Source organism: Nycticebus coucang, chromosome 5 (assembly GCF_027406575.1).
Source record: "Nycticebus coucang isolate mNycCou1 chromosome 5, mNycCou1.pri, whole genome shotgun sequence".
Lineage (NCBI taxonomy): Eukaryota > Metazoa > Chordata > Mammalia > Primates > Lorisidae > Nycticebus > Nycticebus coucang.
Window position 1 is genome coordinate 109,354,904 of NC_069784.1, and position 15,337 is coordinate 109,370,240.

A 15,337-nucleotide genomic window follows, 5' to 3' on the forward strand; every position below is an offset into this window, starting at 1 on the left:
TGTTTGAGGTTGCTGTGAGCTATGACACAATTGCACTCTACCCAGGGCAACATAGTGAGACTCTGTCCCCCCCAAAAAATAGCATACACATTATAAACATCACAAGTTTCCCCAAAGTCCCTGGTATGATGAGAATTAGATTAAAGTAAGAGTGAAACCAGAGGCCCTTGGAAATAAGCTGGAAGGATATTACATGGTGCCTTCCATGATCTGGCAGTGGCAGGTCCTGATTAAATTTGGGTTGCTGAAGTACATGAGGTCATTTCAGCCAGTAAAAGCCAAAAATGAGATCTGTTATAGCAAATGCCAAGGGTGATGCTTTGTCTGCTGTAGAGACTTTTGATTCCAGAGAAACACAAAGAAAAAGAGGAATTTTTTCACACATTTTTTTGTTTGCTCGCACCTCATAAAATCGATCAGTAGGTCTTACCTATCACATCTCCTTGTTCATGTATCATCATTCCCAAATCTTTAAATATTTCATTAATATCCATAATATCAGCCTAAGAGAAAAAGGCATATGTTATATAAAGGCATATATTATTATAATCAGAAATTCCACAAAAAGGGAAAATTAAAAATCCCCAAACCACCACTTACATATAGGTGAGCATGAATCTAGACTTAACACACAAATTTTGCATATCACAAAAATATTTTACAAATGAGCAATCCTAATTAAAAAAACTTTGAAACACCACCAGTTTCTCTAAAATATCTGTGATATTAAACATATCAAGTGAGATAGGATGGAAATGCAAGATATACCATAGAGAAGGGCCATGGTTGACTAAGTTTATTTTATGCAATCTAATCTTTGTTACGACAAGCAGTATGTGCTTATAAGAGCATTAATTATTTTATGACATATTTCCAGTAAAAATTTATACATAGACTTGACAATTCAAAAGAATAAAATGTCTGATGCTCTCAAAATGGTTAATAAAACAAATAAATAAAAATAAAAGAATAAAATGTTTAAGTATAAATTTAAAATCTCACATTAACAAATTTGAACATGTAATGGATTAGTGAAGTTATAAATGTCCTTATTGGATAAATAAATCATAAATTTATTGTATAAAGAAGTTATACATTTGCTTTTCTTCTATATTTAACTATTATTTTGCTCAATTAAAGAGAAAAGCTTAAATATTTTATTCAGGTGGATGAGGACATTTACATAATCATCAAGTGTCAAGTCCTTATTCTAATTTTTTAGAATAAGTAAAAATATAATTATACAGTATTTAGAATCCTAAATTGCCAAGGAAGGAATTCATTAAATTTTCTCAAGGGCCAAGTAATGAATAACAAATATTATTTAGTTCAAATGTAATACAGTCTTGGAATCATCTCTTCTCCCATCTGTAAAATGGCAATGAGAATGACACAGTTAACTACATCACAGAGTTTCTATGAGGATGTCAAAATGAGATCATTAACACAAAGAATTTGTCACATAGCACCTAATATATGGAAGGTCTTTAAATAAACTTCAGTCATTGTTAGCTATTGTAAGTCCCTTCTAGGAACTAAGTGGGTTCCATAAGAACTACAACTTAATAAATCCTCTAAATCTCTTTGATGTCATAAATATAGTAAAGAGAAATAAAATACTTTTAAAGCCTTTGCAAAAATTCTTATTCATGCAAGTATGGTGTGTACCATGTGCCATGGGAAGATTCCAGACTCTCTGGAGAGATGTTTTTTCATAGACTGATATTTTTTCAATACTAAGGTGACATGTAGGTGACTTAATAGAATTTCAAGAAGTTGGAGTAGAGGAAACTATGTTCTCTCATCCTAGCATAAATATTAAAAAGATTATTTTTCTAAAAAGGAATTATTCTAACGTATGTATTAAAAATACCACCAAATTGATACATTTATTTAGCTTTCTTTCTCAACCTGTCTCCCAACATTATCTGAGTACCTTAAGAACAAACTCATTAAGAACAGAGCAGCAGCCCAACTTTATAATTATAGTAAGGCTTACTTCAAGTTGCCTGATGGAAGACTCTCTCTCATGAATAAGGCGAAGGTCATCTTCTGTGATTTCTTCATCCTGCAGCTGCACTTGAGGTTGAGTTTGGCTAACAGAAAGAAAGAATATGGAAGAAACAAAGACTGGTATTCAAAACAATGAGACGCATTTCCTGTTTAAGATACATTTACTAAGTAGGATATGTTTTGTTCATTAAAGTCACAGAACCACTCACTTAAAAATTCTAAGAACATAATAGATAATGTTAATCAAATTTCATTTTTTTCATTCCATTTATATTTTTTTTATCTCAAATGGGTTTAGAGATTTTATTTAATTTTTGGAAGCTATATTTGGCAATTGAATATTACATCTTGGCTGACTTAAACCTCACATATGGGAATAATCTGTGTTAAAAATTAAGTCAGTAAATATTTGGATAATTTATGTATTTTATAATGAATACTTAATTATTTTGAAAATCTTTCCATTTACTATCTGTTTTCAATTCATAAGTAACAGGATATTTATGATATATTATATTGACAGCTTTAATATTGCAGGGACTATACTATATAAGATTTGAAAAATTATCTTTTAATTTGCAAAATGCTTTGTATTTCTTACCTTTCCCAGGATACAAGATTCCTTTCTTTTGAGCTCTCTTCAGGAAAACCACCCTGAATAATTTAGTAATAGGATTGGTTGACAAGGGGCAAAGAAAGCAAAAATAAGAAAAATAAGTAACACTCACATTTTCCTTTACAATAATTTAAACCAATTTGTGTACATGTGTGTATATGTGTTGTGTAGAGAAAGAGTGGGAAGTTCCTGTTCTAATTTTTTAGGTCAACTGCTTCAAGTAGTAATATAATTATATAATTTTTAGGATATAAAATTGTATACTTTTATAACGTAAACTCACAACAAAGGAATTCATTAAATATTCTCAAAGGACAAATAACAAATATTATTGGGTTAAAATTTAATGTGGTCTTCACAGACCAATTTATTTTATTTTTTTGAGACAGGATCTTATTATGTTGCCCAAGCTGGTCTCAAACTCCTAGACTCAAGCGATTGTCCTACCTCAGCCTCCTGAGTAGCTATGATTACAGGCATGCACCACCACACCTGGCTAGTCTTCGAATCCCTATGTTAAGGAATAAGGAAACAACTTGTGATAGTTTCTAGGGGAATTTAAAATTAGATTAATTCAAGATTCCACTGTAAATCTCTCTTTCATTTATTTCCTCCAGGCCTATGTTCATTTTTGAAACTGGGTCATGTTTTGAGGTTAAATTCATAAAATTTACTTGCTCTGTTCATCTCCAACACCATCATGTAATCCAGGAGTAAAGTGCACTCTAGAGTAGCACGTACACAAACGGGAGACGCAGTGCCAAGTCAATGCGAAGACACTACTCAGGATTTGATCTCTAATCATTTTTGACAAAATATGTCTCTATACTTTTATATAATCTTTAGTTGTACAAGATGGACAAAATAATCACAGTCATACATAATCATCATCCTACTTAACAAAATAAAAAATATGTAAATACAATTAAATATTCAAATGTTGATTTCTAAGAAGCCAGAGATCTTTATGACTTAAAAAAAAAATCATGCTAATGTAGACTTTTATGGGACTCTTAGAAAATAACAAGTTCATTTTAGAATACCATTTAAAATACTTACAGATACTCTGGAACTGGCTCTTACTCGAGCAACAAACTCTTTCTCTCTCTCAGCAGCTTGCCTCTGGACCTTCTGGAAGTTTGTCAGTGATGTTGTGAATTCAGCCACTAGGCGATCTTTTTGTATTTTCCTTTGGCGCTACAAGAAAGAAAGAAAAAACCTACTAGAATCAAGCTGTGAAGTTCAAATCCTGAAACTGTCGCTCACTCCCCCCATTTCAAGGACTCACCAATTAATCTCAATAACATGTAATCTCAATAACATTCTGACAATATGTTCAAATACTGCATTTACCTTGAGGCAAAAGGTCCATAATACTGGATTTCTCACCTCAAATTTTTTAAGCTGCTAAAAACTGAGTCATGATTTTGTGGTTATTTTAAAGTAGTTTTTCTTTTCTTTTCTTTTGGCAAGTAAAGCCTTATGCTTTTACCTAAGTAATAACTTCCATTAAGGAAGCAAGGAAATAACCCTGTGCCCCTGGGACACCTGACATCTTGAATGAGTATGCATTATGCAGTCAGCCCCGGAAGGCCGGGAAACAATTGCTCAGGAAGCATTTTCCTGAGAGCTTACTTAATTATGGGTCAGGGCGACCACATGGAAATAATTTTGCTTTATTGAACCACAGGATACTACCTGAGCAATTAAATATAGTTTTGTATTTTGTGAACTAATCTCCAATAGAATTTTTTGTCCCCTAATTTCCTTTCTAGCATAACAGTTCAAAGATCCTGCACTGTATTTGATTTCTTTCACATTTAATACATCAAAAATGTGTCTTAAAGCTTGATACCTGTTCACTGGGGGTGGTGGGCAGAGATCCAAACTCTTTAATGTATTTATCTGTTTCTTTGGCAAGTTGGTTAGTATACTGCTGCTTCTGTTGCCTAAAGTGAGGAAACACACATTACAGCCAAAGAACTAATATACTTCTTTAAGCTATAACTCTGCCACTTGAATCAACCCTGATATTAGAATAATCGCTTTTTCATAGATCGGCTCTAAATCTTCTCTGTCAAAACAAAATTGTCAGATCCTAATCTTTGATAAATATTGAACTAATACCACACAGCAGACTGTTCACTCACACGGCGTAAGTGAGCATAGAGAAATAAATAAATAAACTGAGCATACCAGCAGCCATTTAATGACACAGATAAGTCAGAAGGAAACTTAACTGAGAGGTGCATGGATGCCTCATCCTTTATGTTTGAGATACTGACACCGTGGAAACCTTTTATTTCCATCGCACACCTGAGAGGCCAGCTAAGCAAGTAAAGATTTGGTGCCTTCGACTGTCTTGTTCACAAGACAAAGGTGCCTTGCTTTGGATGTACCTTTATTTTTCTAAATGAACATCTATATGCTATTGTTGTTCTGCTCCTCGGCATGGAAAAACAGGGGACAGTGTGAAAAGTAAACTCTTAACACTCACTTATTTTCAAAGAAATAACCAATGAGGTTCGGAGAGGCAAACAGCTTCAAGGGCAAAGCAGGTAGCAAGGAAGTGCTATGCTAAATAAAAACCTTAAGGGTCTTTTATTGAATCAGGAAAAATGCACACATGCAAAACATATGGAACACACAAAGTTGATTATAGATAGAAAGAAACTTCTAGTTACATTGCCAAAAAAACAAAGAAGTCTTGCAATGTCAGTGAACTGAGGAAACAATGGAAGGAAAAACAGAAGAAACTATTGTAAGATTATAAAGTAAAAAAAAGAAATTATTACAATACCTGGAGGGTAAACCTCCCTATGCTATGCTGCTAATCTCTATCTTAACCCTTAAGCAACTTTAACCCTTGAGCCTTTTCCAGCATATGATGCACAAATCTATAGGTACTGTGTTCAACATAGAGCAGGGTTTGAGGAATACAGGCTGTTGCCAACTGATCCTCAGGTATGTCAGCCAACATTAAACTCTAACTCACATCTCCCCCCTTTTTGTTTTATTACAATTAAATTTTATTGAAAGGAAAAATAGTAGAAAGATGACGGTTTTGTTACGTAGTAGGAGGTTCTGGGAGTTGTGAAAACTGGAGAGCCATCATTGTTTCTGTGTGTACTGTTTGGAAGAATAACTTGTAAATAGCATTCAACACTGTAAGAAAACAGAACAAAAGCAAAGTAAAGGCAGCAAAAATCCCAATTTGTAAATTGAGGCCAGAAAACCAAGTTTGGGGATTAAACCAATTAATGACATTAAGATGGTCCAGAGTTTGTTTCCGGACATCATCTTGTAATTGTTTCACTCCTTCAGTAAGTTGACTTTGGAGGACAGATAAATCTTGAACTAAAGGTCTTTCAAAAGTGCCCTGAAGGTGCAATTTTACTGAATTCTGACTTTTAGAAATATTAAATGGGATGGGTGTGACACATACAGATCAGGGTCACATATAGCACTGCTCCTGGAATGTGAAAGCCCCAGAACTGGAACAACTTGGAATCTGAATGAACAATTCAAGCAAATTTTGTACAAAATCCAAACATTGCTTTGGAATCCGAACATTGTTCACATTTTTGTGTGTCCATTTCCCCAGCACTTGGGTCACCCATGTGCTTTGTCATTCAGTTCGTTGTCGGAAGCTGTAGTGAAAGCATCTCATGATTTTCGCTGCTCATTTCATGCTTTTGTGCTGTTTGTGGGTTTTTTTAATATAATTAACTGAGTGTATTTGTCATAGGTCCTAAAAAGTGCCATGAGGAAAAAAAGAGTAAGAGGAAAGCTGTTAGAGCTACAGTTGAAGTTAAGAAAGATCTTATCACTAAGCATGAAGGTAGCCACATGTGTGGCTACTATGTCTGGGATGCCTAAATCAACTGTGTGACTTTGAAAAACAAAGAAGCTATCAAAGCAGTGCTGTGGTGAAACAGGTTACAATGCCGAACTCTAGGAGACTGAAAAGTATGGAAGAGACGGAAAAATTCCTCTTACTTTGGATTAAGGAAAAACAGTTGGCTGGTGATGTGATTTCTAGATGATAATTTGTGAGAAAGCCAAGGTCCTCCCTGATAAATTAGTGAAAGTCATGCCTGATACTGGTGCTGAAAGGAGGAGTCTAAAGCCAGTAGGGGACAGTTCAAGAAGTTTAAGAGAAGGACTGGGATCCACAGGGTTGTTATGCACAGAGAGGCTGCCAGTTCTAATTCGGAAGCAGGAGAAAAGTTTGGAAAGGAATTTAAGGAGTTTGTAAACAGTCGAAGGTATGTTTTGAACCAAGTGTTAAATTGGAACAAAACAGGCCTTTACATTTTAAAATTTTATTGATTTGCATTTTTATTCAAATATTATTTGTCAACATTTTACCTTAAAATCTAGGGTATTTACTGTTAAAATCATTTTGAAAATTCAAGTTGTAGGACCCAGGAACAGATTAATCCAGTTTCTATTATTTAAAGGGGGGGTAAACTGTCTTGGAACTCGAACGATTTGGAATTCCAACAAGATTTTGGAACAGATTAACCTCGGATTCCAAGGTATTATTGTACTAATTTTTGTATAGTCCAGAATGCTACTTGCCTTTCACCCATCCAAAGAACAGCTGCTTTAAGAACATTAAGACGTTTTGAAATTTCCTAATCAATGGTAGCTGAAGACTGAACTTCTGAAGTAGTATTTTGAAGATAGCCATTTAATGGATGGGCTGTTTGAATGGAATGAGATGAAGCCACAGTGGTGGTTGTGGGTGTGACAGCAAGGGCAGTAGCTGCAATTATAGAGGCTACGAGGACTCTGAGGAAAAATTTGTCTCTTAGAGTTTTCCCAAAACGGAAGTAATTTGCTAGAAAGCATTATTTTTCACCCAAAGACAGGTGAGGTTGACTGGAATCCAAGTTTTGTCTTAAAATATGTGAGTTAGACCAAGTTGGGTCACATTAAAATAAGTAAAACAAGGACTCAACCAAGTTCTGTTGGCTTTTAAAGTCAAATTGAAATGCTTTAGTTGGAGGAATGTTTTTTGACAAATTGAAGTAAATTAGTCTGAGAGGTCAAAGCAAAAATACAAGGCTTTGAAGTGCAAATCATAACTTCAGCATCAGAGTCATTAACAAGCCATTGTAGAGGATGATTAGGAAAATGAACATAACTTCTTCGGCAGAGCCAAGACAGAAAAAGGACAGAGCAGCTCTCCACGTATCTTTTTTAAGGGGAATGTAAACTGGTTGTGGAAGAAACCAGCAGATTCTTAAAAGTGGGCCAGCCAGGCCAGATTCTAACCTTTGTGGGCCAAATAATGATACAGAAAAGAGAACCCCCATGGTTGATGGGGCTCAAGAACATGAAGTGCCTGTGGGGCCCCCAATTTTCTAATATCGAATTGTTTGGCAGATAATTTCTGGTGAAGCTAGGATAAGAACAATAGACCCAACTTAAATCCAAAGCAGGGGCATCTGGGCCATTAAGCCAAGGATGGTTACATATGGGGATAGAAGGTTTAAAGAAAATATTTCAAGAAACTGGGACAACTTCAGCTCCCACTGCATTAATGAAGACTTGATGTGGTATATCAGTAATTCAGGAGTTGTGATAAATATAATTCACATACCACTGGGGCTTAGAAGGAATACAGTACATGAGAAGTTCAGATACAAACTTTTCCAAACATAAAGATGTGTCTTCAATTAATATAGACCAGTTCTGAGTTAATTTGTGCCATCTACTGGTATACATTTCACTGACACAAGATTTAGAACTGCAGTCCCAGAAACAGCTAGAAAAGTGGTAGCCAAAAGCCGCCAGTAATTTTTGTGTTGTTGGTAGAAAGAGGCAGCTCAAGGTCCAACCGAGTAACAGGTGAAGAAAGGGGTGGTTCAAGTAAATGGGCCCAATATAGATGAGGGGAAGCATTCACCCATCCTAAAAAAAAGAAGAAAATAAAGATTACCTCTCCACCCCAAGAACTGGTAGTAACATTAGTGAGCATAAAAAGGAAAATATTTTCTTTTTTTTTTTAATTTATTATTAAATCATAGCTGTGTACATTAATGCAATCATGGGGCACCATACACTGGTTTTATAGACCGTTTGACACATTTTCATCACACTGGTTAACATAGCCTTCCTGGCATTTTCTTTTTTTTTTTTTTATTTTATTTTATTTTATTTTATTTTTTTTTTTATTGTTGGGGATTCATTGAGGGTACAATAAGCCAGTTACACTGATTACAATTGTTAGGTAAAGTCCCTCTTGCAATCATGTCTTGCCCCCATAAAGTGTGACACACACTAAGGCCCCACCCCCCTCCCTCCATCCCTCATTCTGCTTCCCCCCCATGAACTTAATTGTCATTAATTGTCCTCATATCAAGATTGAGTACATAGGATTCATGCTTCTCCATTCTTGTGATGCTTTACTAAGAATAATGTCTTCCACTTCCATCCAGGTTAATACGAAGGATGTAAAGTCTCCATTTTTTTTAATGGCTGAATAGTATTCCATGGTATACATATACCACAGCTTGTTAATCCATTCCTGGGTTGGTGGGCATTTAGGCTGTTTCCACATTTTGGCGATTGTAAATTGAGCTGCAGTAAACAGTCTAGTACAAGTGTCCTTATGATAAAAGGATTTCTTTCCTTCTGGGTAGATGCCCAGTAATGGGATTGCAGGATCAAATGGGAGGTCTAGGTTGAGTGCTTTGAGGTTTCTCCATACTTCCTTCCAGAAAGGTTGTACTAGTTTGCAGTCCCACCAGCAATGGAAAAGTGTTCCCTTCTCTCCACATCCACGCCAGCATCTGCAGTTTTGAGATTTTGTGATATGGGCCATTCTCACTGGGGTTAGATGATATCTCAGGGATGTTTTGATTTGCATTTCTCTAATATATAGAGATGATGAACATTTTTTCATGTGTTTGTTAGCCATTCGTCTGTCGTCTTTAGAGAAAGTTCTATTCATGTCTCTTGCCCATTGATATAAGGGATTGTTGGCTTTTTTCATGTGGATTAATTTGAGTTCTCTATAGATCCTGGTTATCAAGCTTTTGTCTGATTGAAAATATGCAAATATCCTTTCCCATTGTGTGGGTTGTCTCTTTGCTTTGGTTATTGTCTCCTTAGCTGTACAGAAGCTTTTCAGTTTAATGAAGTCCCATTTGTTTATTTTTGTTGTTGTTGCAATTGCCATGGCAGTCCTCTTCATGAAGTCTTCCCCCAGGCCAATATCTTCCAGTGTTTTGCCTATGCTTTCTTTGAGGATTTTTATTGTTTCATGCCTTAAATTTAAGTCCTTTATCCATCTTGAATCAATTTTTGTGAGTGGGGAAAGGTGTGGGTCCAGTTTCAGTCTTTTACATGTAGACATCCAGTTCTCCCAACACCATTTATTGAATAGGGAGTTTTTCCCCCAAGGTAAGTTCTTGTTTGGTTTATCGAAGATTAGGTGGTTGTAAGATGTTAGTTTCATTTCTTGGTGTTCAATTCGATTCCAAGTGTCTATGTCTCTGTTTTTGTGCCAGTACCATGCTGTCTTGAGCACTATGGCTTTGTAGTACAGACTAAAATCTGGTATGCTGATGCCCCCAGCTTTATTTTTGTTACTAAGAACTGCCTTAGCTATACGGGGTTTTTTCTGGTTCCATACAAAACGCAGAATCATTTTTTCCAAATCTTGAAAGTACGATGTAGGTACTTTGATAGGAATGGCATTGAATAGGTAGATTGCTTTGGGAAGTATAGACATTTTAACAATGTTGATTCTTCCCATCCACGAGCATGGTATGTTCTTCCATTTGTTAATATCCTCTGCTATTTCCTTTCTGAGGAGTTCATAGTTTTCTTTATAGAGGTCCTTCACCTCCTTCGTTAGGTATATTCCTAGGTATTTCATTTTCTTTGAGACTATGGTGAAGGGAGTTGTGTCCTTAATTAGCTTCTCATCTTGACTGTTATTGGTGTACACAAAGGCTACTGACTTGTGGACATTGATTTTATATCCTGAAACATTACTGTATTTTTTGATGACTTCTAGGAGTCTTGTGGTTGAGTCTCTGGGATTCTCTAAGTATAAGATCATGTCGTCAGCAAAGAGGGAGAGTTTGACCTCCTCTGCTCCCATTTGGATTCCCTTTATTTCCTTGTCTTGCCTAATTGTATTGGCTAGAACTTCCAGCACTATGTTGAATAGTAAAGGTGACAGAGGACAACCTTGTCTGGTTCCAGTTCTAAGAGGAAAAGCTTTCAGTTTAACTCCATTCAGTAAAATATTGGCTGTGGGTTTGTCATAGATAGCTTCAATCAGTTTTAGATATGTGCCACCTATGCCTATACTCTTCAGTGTTCTAATTAGAAAAGGATGCTGGATTTTATCAAATGCTTTTTCTGCATCTATTGAGAGGATCATGTGATCTTTATTTTTGCCTCTGTTAATATGGTGGATAACGTTTATGGACTTGCGTATGTTAAACCAGCCTTGCATCCCTGGGATGAAGCCTACTTGATCATGATGAATGACTTTTTTGATGATAAGCTGTAATCTATTGGCTAGGATTTTGTTGAGAATTTTTCCATCTATATTCATGAGTGAGATTGGTCTGAAATTCTCCTTTTTGTTTGGGTCTTTTCCTGGTTTTGGTATCAGGGTGATGTTTGCTTCATAGAATGTGTTGGGGAAGATTCCTTCTTCCTCAAATTTTTGGAATAATTTCTGCAGTACAGGAATAAGCTCTTCCTTGAAGGTTTGATAGAATTCTGGAGTGAAGCCATCTGGACCAGGGCATTTTTTAGTTGGAAGCTTTTTTATTGTTTCTTTGATCTCAGTGCTTGAAATTGGTCTGTTCAGGAGGTCTATTTCTTCCTGGCTAAGTCTAGGGAGAGGGTGTGATTCCAAATATTGATCCATTTCCTTCACATTGTCAAATTTCTGGGCATAGAGTTTCTGGTAGTATTCAGAGATGATCTCTTGTATCTCTGTGGGATCAGTTGTTATTTCCCCTTTATCGTTTCTGATTGAGGTTACTAGAGATTTTACTTTTCTATTTCTAGTAAGTTTGGCCAGTGGTTTATCTATTTTATTTATTTTTTCAAAAAACCAACTCCTTGTTTCATTAATTTTCTGAATGATTCTTTTGTTTTCAATTTCATTGATCTCTGATTTGATTTTGGATATTTCTTTTCTTCTACTGAGTTTAGGCTTAGATTGTTCTTCTTTTTCCAATTCCATAAGATCTCTTGTGAGACTGTTGATGTGCTCTCTTTCTGTTTTTCGAATGTAGGCATCTAAAGCGATGAATTTTCCTCTCAAAACTGCTTTTGCAGTATCCCACAGGTTTTGGTAGCTTGTGTCTTCATTGTTGTTGTGCTCAAGAAAGTTAATGATTTCCTGTTTTATTTCTTCCTGCACCCATCTGTTATTCAACAGAAGATTGTTTAATTTCCATGCCTTTGGGTGGGGTCGAGCATTTTTGTTAGAGTTGAGTTCCACCTTTAGTGCCTTATGGTCTGAGAAGATACAAGGTAAAATTTCAATTCTTTTGATTCTGTTGATATTTGTTTTGTGTCCCAGGATATGATCAATTTTGGAGAATGTTCCATGGGGTGATGAGAAGAATGTATATTCTTTATCTTTGGGGTGGAGTGTTCTATATGCGTCTATCAAGCATAGTTGTTCTAGGGTCTCATTTAAATCTCTTATATCCTTGTTTAATTTCTGTTTAGAGGATCTGTCCAACTCTGTAAGAGGTGTGTTAAAGTCCCCTGTTATGATGGTATTATCAGATATCATATTGCTCAGACTGAGTAAGGTCTGCTTCAAGAATCTGGGAGCATTTAAATTGGGTGCATAAATATTTAGAATTGAAATGTCTTCTTGTTGTAGTTTTCCCTTGACCAATATAAAGTGGCCATCTTTGTCTTTTTTTACTTTAGTTGCTTTAAATCCACATGTATCTGAAAATAAGATTGCAACTCCTCTTTTCTTCTGAATTCCATTTGCCTGAAAAATTGTCTTCCATCCCTTGACTCGGAGCTTTAATTTGTCTTTTGAAGCCAGGTGTGTTTCTTGCAGACAGCAAATGGATGGCTTGTGTTTTTTAATCCAGTCAGCCAATCTATGTCTCTTCAGTGGGGAATTCAAGCCATTAACATTTATGGAGATAACTGATAAGTGTGGTAGTATTCTATTCGTCTTATTTGGTGAGAGTCCATTGCTTAGTTTTATCTTTTGCATCAGTGTGGACGTTAGGCTCTGTCCTTTAATTTCTGAGTTCTTACTTTGCTGCTGATCCATTGTGGTGGTCAGTGTGCAGAACAGGTTGAAGTATTTCCTGTAGAGCTGGTCTTGTTGTGGCGAATTTCCTCAATGTTTGTATATCCATAAATGATTTGATTTCTCCATCAATTTTGAAGCTTAGCTTAGCAGGGTACAGAATTCTGGGCTGGAAATTGTTCTGTTTAAGTAGATTAAAGGTAGATGACCATTGTCTTCTTGCTTGGAAAGTTTCATTAGAGAAGTCTGCGGTCACTCTGATGGATTTGCCCCTGTAGGTCAACTGGCGCTTACTCCTGGCAGCTTGCAGAATCTTTTCTTTTGTCTTGACTTTGGACAGGTTCATCACAATGTGTCTTGGAGAAGCTCAGTTAGAGTTGAGGCGACCTGGGGTCCGATAGCCCTCTGAAAGCAGTGTGTCAGAATCTTTGGTGATGTTTGGGAAATTTTCTTTTATAATATTCTCTAGTATGGCTTCCATTCCTCTGGGGCATTCTTCTTCCCCTTCTGGAATTCCTATAACTCGTATGTTGGAACGCTTCATAAAGTCCCATAATTCTGACAGTGAACGTTCTGCTTTCTCTCTCTTCTTTTCTGCCTCTTTTACTATCTGAGTTATCTCAAAAACTTTGTCTTCTACCTCTGAAATTCTTTCTTCTGCATGGTCTAACCTGTTGCTGATACTTTCCATTGCATCTTTAAGTTCCCTGATTGACTGTTTCATTTCCTTCAGCTCTGCTATATCCTTTTTATATTCTTCATATCGTTCATCTCTGATTTGATTCTGTTTTTGGATTTCCTTTTGGTTATTTTCCACTTTATTAGCAGTTTCCTTCATTGTTTCCATCATTTCTTTCATTGTTTTCAACATGTGTATTCTAAATTCCCTTTCTGTCATTCCTAACATTTCTGTATAGGTGGAATCCTCTGCAGTAGCTACCTCATGGTCCCTTGGCGGGGTCGTTCTGGACTGGTTCTTCATGTTGCCTGGAGTTTTCTGCTGATTCTTCCTCATGAGTGATTTCTTTTATCTGTTTCCTTGCCCTAATTTTCCTTTCACTTCCTCTTGCTCTTTAAGATCTTGTGCCTGTGAAAGTTGTGGGCGGGTTTAGACGGATTGAACACACGCGACCACTTGCCGGTTTTCCACTGTTTTAGTCCTCCTCTTGGGGTCCAGAAGTCTCTCGCTGACTCCCTGTAGCCTCATAGGAGTGATGATAGGCAGTTCCCACCAGGCAGAGATGCCTAGAGTCCTATCTCCCCCGACTCACGGTGCCCAGATCCCTTCCTGGCATTTTCTTAGTTATTGTGTTAAGACATTTATATTCTACATTTACTAAGTTTCACATGTACCCTTGTAAGATGCATCATAGGTGTGGTCCCACCCATCACCCTCCCTCTGTCCATCCTCCCCCCTCCCTCCCCTCCCTCTCCCCCTTCTCCATATTCTTAGGTTATAACTGGGTCATAGCTTTCATATGAAAGCCATAAATTAGTTTCATAGTAGGGCTGAGTACATCGGATACTTTTTCTTCCATTTTTTAGATACTTTAATATGTTCCAGCTCCATCCATGTAAACATGAAAGAGGTAAAGTCTCCATCTTTCTTAAGGCTGCATAATATTCCATGGTATAGATATACCACAATTTATTAATCCATTCATGGATTGATGGGCACTTGGGCTTTTTCCATGACTTAGCAATTATGAATTGGGCTGCAATAAACAGGAAAATATTTTCTGCTGTTACACGTGTTCCTGTTTGTACCAAGATGTTTACTGCTTGGTTGATGAGATGTTTTAAACTTCCCCAAACGATGGAATCTTTATGGGTAGTAGGTATCTTGGTGGTATTTGGCCTTTACTGACTCTGCGCCGTAATTCCTGGGTTTCCAGATGGGAGTTGTGCAATTCAGAAAGTAGATTCTTCTCTGGCTGATGTCAACTTATGATAAGTTTTGATAAGGTGGGTTGTGACCCACTAAGCACCTATTGGTGATAAAACAACAGCATAACCCCTCTTCCAGGTTACAAGGGCACTGGCCCCAACCATTCAGGGCCTCCCAGAGGCTCTTTATAAAGTACCAATGGTTTGGGGTCCTTGTTAGGGGGAGTAAAATGTCTTTCAGCAGCTATAGTGTCTTCCTTAGAAGAATTCAAAAAATTAAGAGTAAAGGGAACTTTATGTCATCATTCTTGTGGTGTGAGCTTATCTTTCATACTCCCCTCCTTTTGTTTTATTAACTAGCACTTTAAAAATGACTGAGAATAATCTACAATGGCTTGGCCTGTGGAGTTATAGGGGGTACCTGTTATATGCTTAATTTGCCACTGTTGGCAAAATAGAAGAAAACAATGAGAAGTGTAAGTAGGGCCACTGCCTGTTTTTATTTGTTAAGGGAGTCCTAAAGTAACAATTGCAGATAATACATTACACTT

The 15,337-nt window shown here is 36.6% G+C and overlaps 1 protein-coding gene across 1 annotated transcript in view; it reads right to left on the minus strand.

The window, feature by feature from the left end:
* Positions 1-15,337, minus strand: part of STX7 (syntaxin 7) — a 75,276-nt gene that overhangs the window by 9,400 nt on the left and 50,539 nt on the right. The window contains exons 4-8 of the mRNA XM_053591619.1: positions 4,485-4,578; positions 3,689-3,826; positions 2,615-2,667; positions 2,000-2,096; positions 431-503 (exon numbers count right to left, since the gene is read on the minus strand). Of these exons, the coding sequence (XP_053447594.1) occupies positions 431-503; positions 2,000-2,096; positions 2,615-2,667; positions 3,689-3,826; positions 4,485-4,578 (455 nt within the window). The remainder of the gene's footprint in view (positions 1-430; positions 504-1,999; positions 2,097-2,614; positions 2,668-3,688; positions 3,827-4,484; positions 4,579-15,337) is intronic.